Source organism: Babylonia areolata, chromosome 2 (genome assembly GCF_041734735.1).
Source record: "Babylonia areolata isolate BAREFJ2019XMU chromosome 2, ASM4173473v1, whole genome shotgun sequence".
Classification (NCBI taxonomy): domain Eukaryota; kingdom Metazoa; phylum Mollusca; class Gastropoda; order Neogastropoda; family Buccinidae; genus Babylonia; species Babylonia areolata.
Window position 1 is genome coordinate 49645624 of NC_134877.1, and position 17500 is coordinate 49663123.

At 43.0% G+C, this 17500-nt stretch overlaps 1 protein-coding gene across 1 annotated transcript in view; it reads right to left on the reverse strand.

The window, feature by feature from the left end:
- Nucleotides 1-17500, reverse strand: part of LOC143277628 (uncharacterized) — a 77719-nt gene that overhangs the window by 25159 nt on the left and 35060 nt on the right. The window contains exons 4-6 of the mRNA XM_076582517.1: nucleotides 10342-10521; nucleotides 7350-7910; nucleotides 550-623 (exon numbers count right to left, since the gene is read on the reverse strand). Of these exons, the coding sequence (XP_076438632.1) occupies nucleotides 550-623; nucleotides 7350-7910; nucleotides 10342-10521 (815 nt within the window). The remainder of the gene's footprint in view (nucleotides 1-549; nucleotides 624-7349; nucleotides 7911-10341; nucleotides 10522-17500) is intronic.

The following is a 17500-nucleotide window of genomic DNA, read 5'->3' on the forward strand; positions in this document are numbered from 1 at the left end:
AATTTGTGTTCAATATTTGCCCTTGGAAGGCGCATACATAAAATAAATCATTTTAGTCATGTGTATCGACCACGTGCGTGCTAGCGTTGCCTCCACGCGCATACAATATCACAGGAAAACGACAAATGAATAATACGACTGTATATGAAAGAAATGTGGTATTTAAAGAAAGATAGTGACAGCGATGAAGATATAAAATCTACATAAACTAGACGTTACCTAAACAATACTTAAGTCTTTTGAAAGCGTACATATTAAGTACTAAACCAGTAACATATTACTTTTTTTATTTTTTGGTCCAACACTTCCTGAGACACGGAGGAGTATGAAAAAAATATGAGTGATCTATTCAAAAGTAGGAAATCAGATACCAGTTTTATTCAAAACTATGTGATCTACCAATCCACGCCCATAATTCAAATAAAACTGCAATCAACCAACCAAAGACACTGGTTTTATTCCACATTAAAGAGTCAACAAAGCAGACAATGGCACAAACCGTCAATCCACAAAAACGTCTTCTGAACATATTTATTTACGTCTACTTACTTTTTGATCATAATGGCTGCCAGTTTACGTATGCTGATCACCGCCTTGATGGCTTGGGAAAATTTCCTTCTGATCTGAAACATTGAGAAGGTGGGATGATACATCTTTCTTCTTCTTCTTCTTTGTTCGTGAGCTGCAGAGGGGGGTGCGAGGGGGGAGGGGGGGAGCTGTTGGCTGAGGCGTGCGGTTGAGAGTAGAAGAGGTGTACGGGAGTGGGGGGGGGGGGGGGGGGGAGAGAGAGAGAGAGAAAGTCTTGCCTGTTCGTATCTCGTACTTCGTACCTGAAACCTCTGGCTGTCTGAACAGACGTTTTATTCTCCGAACAACTTGGGGGGTACTTTATGTGTGTTTTACTTCTTCTTCTGCTGCTTACTAGTATTGTTTTATTAATTAATTAATTAATTTATTTATTATTATTATCATCATCTGGGGGTGGGAGGGGGGGAGCTGTGTGTGTGTGTCTGTGTGTGTGTGTGTGTGTGTGTGGTGTGTGTGTGTGCATGTGTTTTCTGCTTACTATTATAATTATTACTACCATCAACATTAATGTTGTTAATGTTGTAGTTATTATCATCATCATCATTATCGCTATTGTCCTTGGATTTATAATTAGTGGTAGCTGATACGTTTTTCGTGATGTCTGCTTTACACTGGTTTTAAGTTATTGTGTACACGTGTGCACCTTTCGTTTCGTGGAAAGAAAACCGTACGAGACAGGGGGCGAGGGGAGGGGGGGGGGGGCATAAGAAATACTTTTTTTTTTTAATGATTTACGGATATACAGCAACATAATCAAAGAATGAATGCAAAAAGATTCAAAACTCGGGAACTTGGGATTTTCAAACTTTGAGTTCGTCGGCTCTTTTAGGGATTGGATGGTGGACAATAACTAAGATATGAACTAATAGTGATGGCTTGCATAAGCGCTATCTTGGGAGTCTTAAGATTTGCTTTGAGGTGCGAAATCTGCATTCGATTATTCCTGCGTTTATATGCACACTATATACCATTTTAGCTATCTGCCATCTTATGGCAATATTGCTTTAGACCATAGATAGAGAAGAATGATAAACCAAGCAGAAAGGAAGTGGGAGAATGAAGAATTGAATCGATGGAGATAGAAAGAAAGAAAGAATGAATCAATGAAAAAGAATGAATGAATGAAAGGAAGGTAGAAAAAGAAAAAGAAAGAAAATGAGATTGGAACCCAGCACCACAGGGCAACACATTCCAGTAAGAAAGGACGAAAATAAAGACAGAAAACAAGACAGGAAGGGAGGGGGGCACAGAAGGGGAGAAACCCATGTTGCTTTTAGCTGAGCCGACCGAAAGGCTCATGTCATGATTACGAATATACGTCCAAAATATAATCAGACAGAAGAAGAAAGCAAAAAAAGATTTAAAAGAGGGGGTGACAAAAGGAAATCAAAGCAATTCATTTTTCCCTTCCATGATAAAATTTGCAAGGCACGTCTGAATTCCCTTCCGTCAGTTGTTCTCTTTAGGTTTTTGAACTCTTATGGGTTTTCTGTTGTTGGTTATTAGGGCTTATTTTTGTATGTTTGTTTGTTTGTTGTTTTTTAGTTTGGTTTTTTTTAATTAGTCAGTTAATATCATTCACTTTGATATACAGCATTTTTAGCACCCATACTGCAATCTCCACACCACCGACAAAGTATCTCCACGCCCTGTTTTCTACCCGTCTCGATTGCAAGTTTATCGATTTTTTCCCCGTTATCAGATCAAATATTTATGTTAGGGAAGGCATTTAGAGACACAACATTCCTTTAGAACCTCGTTCTTTCAGTGTTCGCAATGACACCATTTATTGCCGCGGTGCAAAAGCTTCCAACCTTTAAACGTTGACGGTTTTCCTGTCATGCTTGCTTCACACTTCGATTTTTACTGCGGTGAAGTTATGCTTCAGTTCCGCTTGCTTTGTTCTGGATAGTCGGATTCAATGGACACGGGATAGGGGTGAGGGGGAGGGGGATGGAGGGGGAGGGGAGGGGATGGGGGGGGGGCAGAGAAGGGCTGGGAGGAATAGGGGACCATGTATGTTTGGCTTGAAGAATCCCGAGTCTTAAACTTGAATTCAGAAGAACGGTGGATGGGCACAATGTTGGAGAGAGAGAGAGAGAGTGAGAGAGTGTGTGTGTGTGTGTGCGCGCGCGCGTGTGTGTGTGTGTGCGCGCGTGTGTGTGTATGTGTGTGTGTTGTCATTCAGGTTTGCTTCCTTGATCACAATAGCGATAATGTAAATAAAATGATAATTTAACAAAATTGTGTGTTGACACGCTCCTACCTTCATAAATTGATGCCCGACTGCATTGAAAACATCACCGAAATGCTGTGTGTTCACAAAGGTACGAAGACACAACCGTAAATGGGCAGTTAACCAATGTGATATTGCGAACACTACGGCACGTGAACACAGTGGTATTACGGACACCATGGCGCAGCTCGGTTTGTCAACAGGTATTTTTGTGTTCGTGGTTCTGAACTCCTGTTATTAGTGCACTGGGTATTTTATGTAGTTCGGTCTTAGATGTAATGTCACGTTTTTTATAAACCAGTTAAAGCCTCTGTGTGTGTGTGTGTGTGTGTGTGTGTGTGTGTGTGTGTGTGTGTGTGTTTGCGTGTGTATGTGTGTGCGCGTAGGTGCGTGGCGCGTTGTGTGTGTGTGTGTGTGTGACACACGAATGATGAGCGCTTAGTGGCAGCTATCATTCCACTCTAAATACTACCCAGGAAGGCTGCCTTGTGGGGCAAGTGACTCCGTGATTGCAAAAGCGCTGAGAGTTTGGTCTCTCTCGTGCGCAATGAAAGTATCCATATCATCATCATTTATCTCTATCTCACTCAGCAACCACTCCCGCCCCCACTCCCCAACCACTGTCGCTGTTCCCACCCCGTCTCCTCTCTGTTGTGGGGGTCGTTCAGGGAAACGTTTGGAATCCCAAGTCTTCCAAGCGGTGAAAGGGTTGCAGACGCTACGCTGCTTGGTTCCTTTCTCACACACCTTGTTTGTTTTTTTGTTTGTTCTTTTCGAATCAAACCTGTCCCAACCAATACCTGTGAGCACCCCACGAGCGGATCTTTGTATCCAGTATCTCAATGCTTTGTGGGTGTTGATTATTTTCTTTTTCTGTCCCCACTAACTCCACATTCTTCTTCTTCTTCTTCTTCTTCTTCTCTCTCTCTCTCTCTCTCTCTCCCTCCCTCTCCCTCTCTCTATCTCTCTCTATTTTTTTTTCTCCCACAACACAGCGCGGGTTTTTTTTGTGTAATGTCACAGAATTAAAGATTTCAAAGAACGTTCACTCGTGTGATTCGGCGCGGCAAAAATACAGTTTGGTTTATATTTACTTCTTTTTTTTTTAATCATCAGATCAAACCACTGCTATCCAATCGACCAAACCATGAACCTTCCCCCTGAAAGTTCCATGAACATTTCCTCAGAAGGAACGAATTGCTGGTGTGATGAGAGCTGTGAAAAAAAAGGTCATAAAAGACTCTCCCTTGCTCGAGTAATGAGTCTTCAGAGATGCGAAGACTGGTGTCAAAAAGGCATGAAGAGATCACTGGAGCGGCTTCGTAAATTCTAAATGCAATGTCTGCGATAATCCATGCGTCGTTTCTCTCCTTTACTCTGCACGCAAGCGCGTACCTGCGTGGGGGTGGGGTGAGGGAGAGGGGTACGGGTGCGGGTCGGGTGTGGGTGTGCGGGTGTCAATGTACACACGCGGCACCAAAAGTGCAAAAACAGTAGAGTATCAAATTCATAATCTTTTAAACACTTTCTATTTCCAAATACGCAATTGTTTTATCATGTGCCCACTTCAGTTTATCATGCTCTTTGCGAGACACAGACAGACAAATGTACACACAGACGTACAGTCGCCCACACAACACACAATCTCTCTCTCTCTCTCTCTCTCTCTCTCTCTCTCTCTCTCTCTCTCTCTCTCACGGAATGGAAGTAAACTTGCCAAAATCAATAACAATTTATCTTACAATGATTGAACAAGAATTCCCATTTCAACACACACACACACACACACACACACACACAGAGAGAGAGAGAGAGAGAGAGAGAGAGAGAGAGAGAGAGAGAGAGAGAGTTCGTCTAATATCACTGATAGTGAAAAGACACTAAACTAAAAAACGAACACACACACACACACACACACACACACACACACACACACACACACACACACACACACAGAAAGAGAAAAAAAGAGTGTTGCAACAAGTCGGGCCAGATATAGAAAACTGTGGAAGTGTCAACAGAGATCGTCAATGGAACATTCACACCATGCTAATCCGCACACACCCCACGGCGGATGTCTGAAAGTTTTGTTGTTCTCCTTTTCTTCTCTCTCTCTCTCTCTCTCTCTCTTAAAATGATTGAACAAGAATTCCCATTTCAACACACACACACACACACACACACACACACACACACACATATATATATGTGCAACTATGTATATGCATAAGGGTGTGTGTCTTTGGGGACGAGTGTGTGCATATGTGTGTGGGTGGGTGGGTGGGTGTGAGTGTGTGACTGTGTTCCCTTCATTATATTTTTATGATGATGATGGTCCGTTGATTAATATTATAATTATCATTAGTAGTAGTAGTAGTAGTAGTAGTAGTAGTAGTAGTGTAGTGGTAGTAGTAGTGGTAGTGGTAGTAGTAGTATTTACCATTGTTGTTATTGTTGTGTCTTATCGTTACTGTTTTTGTTGTCACAAGGACAGATTGGAAGACTAGGCAATGCCTAAAATCTTTATCCTTGAGTAATAAAGTTTTTGAATCTGTGTGTGTGTGTGTGTGTGTGTGTGTGTGTGTGTGTGTGTGTGTGTGTGTGTGTGTGTGTGTCCGATTTTTTTTTTCCTTTCTCGTTTGATGTTGTGTAGTGCTATTTGCAATTCATTTGTTTATATTTTCCCCCAGATTTCTCCTTTTGGGGGCTGGATGGAAAAAAAGCATTGTTGCTTATTCTATTACCCTCAGAAATAAAATAAAATTCATTCATTCATTCATTCTCCCCCCTCCACCCACCCCTCCTCTCTCTCTCTCTCTCTCTATCTATCTATCTATCTTTCTTGGTTTTGTCTTGATTTGTCCCACCAAACTTAACTCGGGCAAATCCGCTAACTTTAAAAAGAAATCTTTCGATCTCTCTCTGGTATTTATCTCTTTGTGTCTGTGTGTCTCGCACACACACACACACACACTCTCTCTCTCTCTCTCTCTCTCTCACTGTGTGAACGTGTCCATACGGTTCTGGAGTCATTCCTCAAACAGATTACTTTTAAAGAGTAAAAAGGAATGAAATAAAGAATCATGTGTGTGTGTGTGTGTGTGTGTGTGTGTGTGTGTGTGTTTCCGTTGAGTATAAACATATAACAACATCATCAACATAATCCATTCTTTACGTATTCTTTATCTCAAGACCTATATTTGCACTTGTTTGAAAAGCAGTACGACCCTAGATAGCAAACTGGATTATCGTTATTTCATTATTTCAGATTTTGTTTCCTCTCAAAGTGGGAGACGGGTGGTGGTGGGAATTTACTAGACACTGGGCGTTTCTAAGGTAGTATTCAATGTGTGTGTGTGTGTGTGTGTGTGTGTGTACATTTCCGTTCCTTTTTGACTACTTGTGTAAACAAAGTGAGTCTATGTTTTAACCGGTGTTCGGTTGTCTGTGTGTGTGTGTGTGTGTGTGTGTGTGTGTGTGTGTGTGTGTGTGTACATTTCCGTTCCTTTTTTTTCTTTTACTGCAGACAACGGTAGTCTCTCTCTGTCTTGTTTCAGTAATAGTTTGGTTGTTTTTGTTTTGTTTTCTTTGGTTTTTTATTTCTTTAATTTAACAGTTTGCAGAGAACAGTGGGTTATTCACTTACCCAAGTCAATACCGGTCACCCGTATGCCGTGAAACGAATTTTACACAGTTAAATTTTGACTCTCGGCGTTGGATTATCCAACTGATATCGCGACTGTAACGAAACACTTCTCACGCACTGGATATACGCCCAGCGAGAACTTTAAGATGAAATTAAACTATGGTTTAGGTTCAAGCGAATGATAATGTACCCAGTAAGCACCCATAATAATAAGAAGAAAAAGAATATAATAATGATAATAGGCATTAATAATGCGCTCTACCTTCCTAGCACAGGGGCCCAGAACGCTAACAATCAACACCAATATAGATTGATTTTTTTTTCTTTTGAATGGTTACAAAAACCAGCACCATGGGGTTCTATAATCAAGGCTTACAAACAAGTCAAATCAAGTGTCACACACACACACTTCTTCTGCCTCCTCTTAAATCCTCGTGCACTGCTTGCGCGCGTGCACCACACACACACACACACACAAAATTTAAGTGAATTTTTTGTGCAAAGATGGTGTGGGCGCGTAGAAAGTAGTTTCAAAACAGATAAAACGTCCTAGGACGGTAAGATCTGATCACACACACACACACATACACGCACGCACGCATACACACACACACAGATACACACACACACACACACATGATACACGCACGCACGCACACACACACATGCACGCACGCACGCACACACACACACATGATACACGCACGCACGCGCACACACACACACATGATACACGCACGCACACATACACACATGCGCGCGCGCGAAAGACATTTCGGAGTAAAAAAAAAAAAAAAAAAAGGAGAGAAAAGAAAAAAGAAACAGTCAGAGACACACACACAAAGCAACCGGAAAACACCGCCAACTCGTCCAACTCACTTTTTCCGAAGACAACACCCGTTTGTCACACGTTGCCGCGTGCTCCGGCAGTCCCCAGACACTGTCCACGCGACGGAACAACCTGCTGGCACTGGTCTGCAGCCTCCTCTTCCCCCACACACCCCCCTTGCTCTCCCTCGGTGCCTGCACATCCCCCGCCTTCTCCCCCAACCCGTCCGTAGACTCACCATCCGTCCCAAGCCCGAAAGTCACTCGCTTCCGTTGGTTTTCGTTCAATGATTCCCCCTCCTCCTCTTCCTCCTCCTCCTCCTTCTCCTCACCAGGCTTCGTAAGATGTTCGTCTGCAGTTTGGAACTTGGAAGTCAAAGGCTGCGCATGTCCATTGGTGAGCCGGATATCCGGTAAGGACACCACTGTACTGTCGTGGACTCCGCGGTGTAATGAGGAAGTTACGGGGAACAGCGCTTTCTTCTTCTTTTTCTTGGGCGCGGGTGTTCGGGTGTCCAGTTGATCGAGGTCGAAGAGGGGGTAGCTTTCGATTTTGGGAAGGTAGATACTCATCTTGGATAGACTGCCCGATTGTTTTTTGTTCTTGTTTGCCTGTTTTTCTCAGTTGTGATTCACAATTAAGACTCAGCAAAAAACATTCTGGAAAACTGCCAATTGCAATGTACACACCTGTCAGTTTGGAACATCCTTGTTAAGTGCCTTTCATCAAGGGAAAAATATATTTATAAGTAAGTGTGGATACCGAACTCTTCACACAGAGAAACGTTGTCGACAGGTGGTCAAAAAATTAAGACTGTGACAGAAAAAAATGCAGGTTGAATACAGCTTCGTTGTATTTCTTTCCATTCCAGACACCTGTTTGCTTATGTGAGCCCGCATCCTCGGACTCTACAACGATCGAAATACACCCTTAACTTTCTTTTTTTTTTAACTACTCACTAGATTTTCCATACAAGTGGGTTATTATTCCTAACTGTAAAACACAATGCTACCAGAACTACAACTTCAGCGGGTGATTCAAGATTCAAGATGGTTTATTCAGTTAAGGCCAAAGCCTCATATAAAAAGGGGACAACAGCAAAATTTTGTATGTGTAATTTCACATAAAAAGTCATTATCGATCAAGAAAACATACAGATCGTTCAGCAATGTTCACTTCCGCGCTCAAGTTTAGTTACTCTGACCATGCTTTTCGCAAGCGTTCACAAAATGTCAAAGGACTTCAGTTGAATAATCAGCTTCTTCAGGCCGTAATAAGAACCATTGACAGAAGCTATCCTGTACGCTGTATACCGGAAAACAGGGTCCATTTCGTTACGAAAGCCATCCAGGAAGATTTATTCCTGTGAAAAGACAAAGTGATCGATCGCATTATGAGGACTCGTAAAACAAGGAATGTGACACGGGTGTCAATACCCGGCTTGCAAAACACCAGATCGTTGACACTGCTTACATTTCGACACTGGCGCGCGCGTACACAGAGTCATATAATTTATTACGAAAGCTGGTCAAGGAAATGACAATGCGTAAGTCATGACCTTTGGGCATAGGTCATGAACCCTCCACAAAAACAACAACAACAAAAACCTGTTGGTTGGCTGTTTGGTTGAAGGCAGTATCAATAACGGAAGGTACCTCATGGCGGTTTTCTTTCTGAATCTCATAAAAGAAATTATGACTAAACTCTTTGTCCAAAGACAAGCTAAATTCCGTGATTCACCAACCTTCCTTTAAGGCTTGTCAAACAGACCGATTTCTTTTAAAACGTCTAAAATGCTGTCGGGGGGGTTGGGCATTCAGAGATTATGCAGAATAAAACTGGACAGTGTACACACAAATTGGTGAAGTTGCAAGCGCGTAATTATGCACGGTCTTTAGTTTATGAAAAAAAGCTTAAAGATAAAAGAACAACAACAACAACCGGGATTTCATATTGGATTTCCAATCACAGTGAGGCTAGAAACCAGACCACAAAATACGATCGAGTTAGAACCATCCCTGGATGACAACTTTCGTATATTCGGCGTATATCTACACACAAAATATACTTACTACTAATTTTTTTCGTTGAGGTATACATCAAAGATTGTATTTCCAAACTCAGGTCATACATTTAAATCACACAAGGCTGTAACAATATATAAATGGCTGAAGTGCAGTAACGCTGTGCGCACAAACATGTGCGCATATGAATAATAATGGAAGCTTTTCCGAAGAAAACTCCTGTTTAAAGTGTCTCCGCCACAGACTGAATAAATTCTAATATGAACTCTTGCTTTCAGATCACGAAACTAAAGACTATTCAGAAACGTATTTCAGTTGATTTGTTTTGTGAATATGTCTCACAGCGAAGGATGATACACACAATCAATGAATGTTCAGGATCCCTCAGACATGGCGGTCAGAGACCAGTTCAACAAGACCAACAAAACAAGGATTTCACTGTCAACCAGGAACACGACTCAAGATATTGGTAAGAATAAAACACTGCGATCAGTCAGATGACAACGCTCTGTTGATGTATGAACATATCATATGTTCTACTCCGGTTCATTCTCAAGTCGAGATCGTTGAACTCGAATCACAAAATCATATGTGTCTGTAATTGTATATCCAACCTCGGTAATTTACACTGTGTGTTGAACTGTACGCTCAACTCCGCAGACAAGACAACGCCGAAACAATAATATATATATATATATAAAATGACCAAGGCATTTCGAGAGAGATGACAAAGTATCTCTAAACACTAACATCACAGACAGCTAACAATTCTATACAACCCATCGGGTACAACTAAGCTGTGCGCATATGCACAAAATACACACGCACACACATACACTCACACACAAATATATTCCCACCGCCGTTCGAGAGAAAATCTTCCCATGAAGGGTACGGTCACTGGTTAAAAGTCAAGACCCCTCTCTCTCACACACTCTCTTTCAGCACAGATCGGTGAAACATGGGTGGGAATTGAAAACTTGCAGACTGTTTGCTTGACAAAGCTTTAGACACACACAGACACCCCGCGCCGCTCCGTTCCTTTCGGCACCAACTTGTGCTCCCTCTGTACAGGGGCTTGGAGGGCTTGGGGGTGTAGAAAGGAGATGGAGGGGGTAAGAGAGGGTGTTGACGTTTGATCAATGTCCTTCGGGGCAAACTTAATGGCATGGGATTTACGGCGGTCTCCTGACCTCTGCTGTTCATGTTAGGTGCGCGTTTGAATGAGTTTTTCACGCCTGTAATCGCCCTGTCTCTCTTTCACACACACACACACACACGCGCGCGCGCGCGCGCACACACACACACACACACGCACTCTCTCTCTCTCTCTCTCTCTCTCTCTCTCACTGACACGTGAGCGTTCGAAATTTCTTTATTTTTCTGTCTCTGACTGCCACATCTCTCTCTCTCTCTCAGAAATACAAACGCGTGCGTTGTCTTCATTACGATCGTTATCATTATCATCATTGTTATAAATGCCATCACTATTGTTATAATCATCACATCGTCACCCCTAAAGAGCATTCTAAGCAGCACAGTCAACTGTATTAAGTAACAAAAGCTAACATAAGTATGATTGAAATCAGCCTCACAGAGCCTGAAAATTTATCTCAACACTATCTCAGAACCACATTTTTCCCCAGGATAAACAACAACAACAAAAAACATTAAAAAAAAAAAAAAAAAGATACAAGAGCTTTTACGTGAGGAATCTGGTAAACAAACCACTGTGGCACAACAAATACAGTAACTTTTCGGAAGTGTATGGATTTGTTTCCCTGCACATATTATTTATCTATCATTTACCTGTGTAAACAGTCCCTGTTCCCTTTATCTGCCCATGCAAATGTTTCCTGCAGCTTTTGTTTACTTGTGTAAACACCCCCTCTACCTTGCATTTACCTGTGCAAAAGTCTTCAGCAGCTTTTGTTTGCTTGTGTAGACATCCCCTCCACCTTATTTTTAACCTGTGTGAAAGTTCCTGTACCTTTTATTTATCTGTGTAAAAAAAGTTGTTTTCCCGTGTATAAAAGTCCCTTCTGCTGTTTGTTAACTTGATGAGAAAATTCCTGTATCTTTTGTTCACCTGTCCAGAAGTGTCCTCTGGCTTTTGGTTTACCTTTGTAAAAAGTCCCCTCTACGTTTTGTTTACCCGCGTTGCAGTTCCTGTACCTTTTGTTTCCCGGTGTACAAGTCCTCCTGTATCTTTTATTTATCTATGCAAATATCACTAGTGCCTTTTATTTGCCTGTGTAAAAGTCTCCTATACTTTCCATTCACCCGTGTTAAGTTCCTTTTACCTTGTAAAGGTATCCCTGCTCCATTTTATGATGTAAAGTCTTCTGTAAATTCTGTTTGCTAATGTAAAACTCCCCTGTAACTTAAATCTGCCTGTGTTAAAATCATCTGTACTTTTTTCTTTTCCTGTGTGTAGTCTCTTTCTACTCTGCCTTTTGTTTTCTTATGTAAAGGTCCCCTCTGCGTTTTGATTACCTGTGTAAAATCCTCTGTTACTGCTTTCTTTTGCCTGAGCTGAGGTCCCGTGCCGTGTACCTTTTATGTGTAAAAGCTGTTGGGCGGAGTTTATTCCTAGGTTACCCTGCTTATCTGCCATTTAATATCCAACGCTCCCAGTCCTGTTTAGATCCGGTGTCCAATATTCAGATATTTACATCTATCCGCAGTCTTTATATATATTGAGATGATTTCAGTTTCACCACCAGAAATATCTCAATTCATGTCACAGGAAGACGACAAAGCAAAGCCACAAAAAGGAACCCAAGAAAAGTATAGGGAAAAAAAAACGAAATGAAGAAACTGCCCACTTACAAACTAACAATCTATCTTAAAAAATTAATATAGAAAAAATTAAATCAATTTTTTAAAAGGAATCAATACCACCCCCCCCACCCCCCCCCCCCCCCCCCCCCCCCCCCCCCCCCCCCCAAAAAAAAAAAAAATCTAAAAGAAAAGACACGTTCAAACTGCACATTCAAATTCGACCAGCAGTGAACACGTCGCTTCTCAGCCCCGGTTTTTGACTTTAGCTCTTTATCATCCATGTCCGTTCTGACCCCTCTCTCTCTTCCCCACCACCACTTTCCACAAATAAGAGTTCTGACGTCATAAGAGACCTTCAGACTGCAGCCTCAAGAGCGTGGAAAACTCCGATGTGTGTGTGTGTGTGTGCGTGTGTGGCATGCCCCGTGTGCAATATAACACGAACCCTGTGAACCCTGGACAAGGGATTCGGTCATTGTTTTGTCAGACCTTAATGTCATTTCGCGATAGTCGGAGAGCGCTCAAGTGGAGCACCCCCACCGAGGAAGTCACTTTGCGCTGAATCAAGTGCAGCTTGTGGGCCCATCCGCGGTATTTGTCATGCGATTAACAGCAATGTCATTCCAACAGCCCTCGCCCAACTCTCGACGATGGCTTTACTGTTTCTCTAGTGATTCCTTACAGTGGAGATTGTCTTTGGTAATCACGGAATGCAGCTTCGTCTTGTTTGTGGTGCGCTCGAAAAGCGCGGTCATTTTCGGAATGTTCTTGTGACGCACCCAGCAACAGTGGAAATGATCAGTGTTTACGGTCCACCGAATTGCTGACATTTCTTTGCGGTGTTCGCGGTGAACCCATAACCGTTTGTTTAATGCACACACTGTAACAGATGGCGTTATGTGGAAATTCAGAATATCGCCTGGTTATTGTTTATACTGCACTCAGTAGGACTCGTTTCGTTGGGGTATTTATGAAGCAACCTGAGAAGATGTCATTTTTCAGTAATATTCATGGTGAAACTGCATGAGCTGCAACATTCAGTGGTGATACGGTGCACTGTCATGTATCCAATACAACTGTCGTGTCTGCACCTATTTACACAAACCGTCACTTTGTACCAGTTGTACACAACAACAGCAAACATCACTTTGCACTGTCCACGGGTGTACCAAACAGAGACGGCTTTTCCCGTGTTGAGAGTGAAGCCATTGTCATCAATACCACCTTCATAATGACATCATCACCACCTCCGTGATGACATTAGCACCTTCATGGATCATTACGACCTTCATTGTGACATCATCAGCGTGTCATGATGACATCATCACCATCTTCATGATGACATCATCACCACCTTCATGATGACATCACCTTTATGGATCATAACCACCTTCATGATAACATCATCACCACCTCCATGGATCACCACCACCTTCACAATGACATCATATACCACATTCCTGATGACATCACCACCTTCACGATGACATCATCACCTTCACGATGACACATCCACCTTCATTATGACATCATCAGCATCTTCATGATCACATCACCACCTTCATGGGTTATTACCACCTTCATGATGACGTCATCAGAACCTCCATGGTTCTTCACCACCTTCATCACCTGATTTCAGATGACGACACTGACGTAAAGAATTATTTAAAATGCTTTTCTTCTTCTGAAATACCAGAAACAGGCCAAGTGCTGTCATGTTGATAATTTTGGCTTTACCTGCCCCGCCTTTGCTGTTAAACTGTGACTCATATACAACCAGTCTAAATGTGACTCATAAAAGACCAGTCTATAAATTTAGAAGAAGAAAAAAAGGGGGGAAAAAAGTGCCTTCAAAACATTAGTATGAAATAATGAATTTCTTAATTAAATGCTACAACTGTCGGTATATACATTACTTCTGCGACCCACCCACCCCACATCCTACCCCACACACCCGCCCCTTACATCATACCACCTCCTCTCAGTCAACCTCTCCCTTTTTTTTCATCTGCCCCGCATTTATTTTTTACCCTTTCTCTCATAAAAGGGGGGGGGGGGGGGGGAAGAAAAGAAGAAATGATTGAAAAGAAAAAATGACAGAGGGGAAAAGCTGAAATACATGAATGCACGTCGGTAATTGGTTCTAGTTTAATGCGCTCGAACCCCTTCCCCTCATCGAAGGCAGAGATCAAACACGCTGAACGACGACACCCTATGATCTTTGTCGGTGATCACTGTGAATGGGAGGCAACTTGATGTGAACTTTGGTGTCGGGCAATTCGGTCGGAAACGAATGAAAACGGAACAGTTCGCGTGTGGGTGGGTGTGCTTTCGCTCTGCACGGGAAAGTTCGCAGGATACGCACGACCGCTTATGGTGAACTCTGTGTGTGTGTGTGTGTGTGTGTGTGTGTGTGTGTGTGTGTGTGTGTGTGTGTGTGTGTGTGTGTGTGTGTGTGTGTGTGTGTGTGTGTGTGTGTGTGTGTGTGTGTGTGTGTGTGTGTGTGTGTGTGTGTGTGTGTGTAAGTGTCTGTCTGCCTGACTGATTGTCTGTCACACACAAACGTCACGCGCGTGTGTGAGAGAGAGAGAGTGTGTGTGTGTGTGTGGGTGGGTGGGTGGGTGTGGTCAGATATTAATTATTCTTGTATGTGTTGAACGTGTGAATGCATTTTGAGATTGAGTGTGGTAAAAGGTTCACATTTATGATGTAGCATGCATTGGGTTCCTACTGTATTCGACAAGAGTGTTGTTGACACAGTACATTCATTAACCGTTGTCATGTTCAGAACATTCTTTTGCTCGTCTGTCAGTTTTCCTCCATACCCCAAAAGGAAACGGGGAATTTTTTTTTTATCTTGTGCGTGTATGTTTATATATATATATGTGTGTGTGTGTGTGTGTGTGTGTGTGTGTGTGTGTGTGTGTGATGCCTGTGTGTCCGCGTGTGTGCCCGTATGTCTGTATATTTGTGTGTGTGAGCGCACGCGCGTTTGTATGTGTGTATCTCTGTCTCTCTGTGTGTGGTCACTTCCTTTAAGTGTTCTCTCTCTGTGTTCTCTGGCTAGGGAGTGTTAGAAATGTCGGAACAAAATGTCCGAGTGCGGCACTAAAGCCTGGGCATTTGGGCATTCCCACTGCGAACCAGCAATTACTGAGGAACCAATCCCCCGTCCTCTCTGGTCCGTCCAGACTTCAGTGACTTGAGTGAGCAACCCTGACCGCCTTCAGACTGCAGAATGCCAAGGTCTCTTTTCTCACTGTTACCGACACTAAGAATAAACACACCAATTCACTTGTGGTATGCACTCAACAAACAATACTAAACGTTTTATGTGGTGTTTAACAGAAGCATGGGTATTGGTTTTCTTCCCTCCAGAATACATCTCCATAGCGACCAGATGGTGTGTCCATTGAAACTGTGAGCGCACTGCCAAAGGTATTACATATTTTGTATTAGCTGCATGAAACTTGTAACAATTTCCTATAATAAACATGTTATTTCTTGTCTTAATGACTTGATAATCAACTGTTACATATGACATGTGAAAACAGGAGAATCGCTGCTGCGCATAATCTCAAGTGTTTTTCGTTATGCTGGCACGTTTTTGTTGTTGTCTTTCATTTCTTTTTTCTCCCTCTCTCTCCTCTGTTGCACACATGAATAAAAGGACTGGAAGTGTTTTAACCCCTTGACTGCTGCTAACGAGTGTGTTCATCAGTGAAGGGCTGTCACCTCACTGAGATAAGACTAAGCTTACAGGTCAGGGCGTCAGCCACCATTATTTACTTAGACTTTTCCTCCTGTGATTGCATTACCTCTGTTCAGCAACATCAGTTCCACCATTCATAAGTGAACAGAAGTAGTAACCACACTTCTAATTCGGGTCATACTGACCTCATTTCACCAAGATTCAGCAGTGAGATGGTTAAAGTCACTTTCAATTATCGTGTCCGTGCGCATATCCCCGAGTGTTGTCCTGTGAATTTGTAATCAGAGACACGTTGAAACATGCAGTCTTCATTTCGGGGGCTGGTGGGGCGGGGGGGCGGGGGGGGTGTGAATTCGGAGTTGAAGGGGTGGATGGTTATGAAAGGGGTAGAAGAAGGGAATGGGAATGGTTTGCTTTCTGCGAAGAAACATAAGGGAGAGTGGCAAATGATAAATCACTGTTGACGTGACAAAGGAATCGCCAAACGAAAATTATTGCACACATCGACGTTCCCATCAATATCAGCAGTTGACCAACACACACACACACACACACACACACACACACACACGCACGCACGCACGCACGCACGCACGCACACACACAATGTATACACACACACACACATATATATATATTGAGAGAGAGAGAGAGAGAGAGAGAGAGAGAGAGACCGCGCTCCTAGGCAAACATCGTCTGTGAAGAAGTCATGGTGAAAGAATCATTTTGGTCCGTTCCCTCCCTATGCGATAGAGTCTCCAGTACTCCCAGCATGCCAGACCAGAAGTTCGATTCCCTTCACGTTGTTTTGACGAGAAACCCCACCGAGTTCAGCGGACCTCACATGATAAATACCACGTCAACAACGACAGAAATCGAAAGGAAATCGATACAAGGCCAAAAGCCTCTGATAACAGATGAATTAAACTAACACCTTATGTTTCTGTATCCAGTGGGAGACCAGGGTTGAAGGAGTTCGAATACAAAAGAAGTCCGGTGAAATCCAAAACAGCAGCAAGTCCCATGACGTTCAGAACGGGGCAAATGGTGCTTATAAAAAGGAGATGACCACAATTTTTTAAGACATTCCGAGAAAAGCAAGAAATAGTTTGCCGCTTCTGAATAAACACCAGCAGCAATTCCCATGACACTGGGAGTGCGGAAGGGGGCGGAGGAAGATGGGTGGGGCATGGCGAGTGGCGAGAGGGGATCACTGAGGCTTGTAAAAGGACTACTCCTGTACAGTCCCTATGACATGGACGAAGTGAGTGAGGAGAGAGGGTGTGGAAAAGAAACAGTTCAGCCGTCACTTTGAGGGTCGTGAGAGGGTGACGGGCTCACAAAGAAAGAAAGAAAGAAAGAAAGAAAGAAAGAAAGAAAGGAAAGGAATACAGCTCCTGTGAAACTGTGTGAACACAGGGCAAGGGGGACTTCCAGAGAAAGAATACTGCAACACCACCAACAAAAGGGGGGCGGCTCGTTAAACACCACACACAGTCGGCGACAGACAGTTAGGGGCCGACTCGCTACACCCAGTAATAGCTTCAGTCTCGGCCCCTACACCCAGTAATAGCTTCACTGTCATTCTGCGCTGCGCATTTTCTTTCACATGAGGGGCCAGGGGGTTGAGGGGGGGGGGGATAAAGTCTTAACAGAAAGATTACTACACTTCTTACGACAG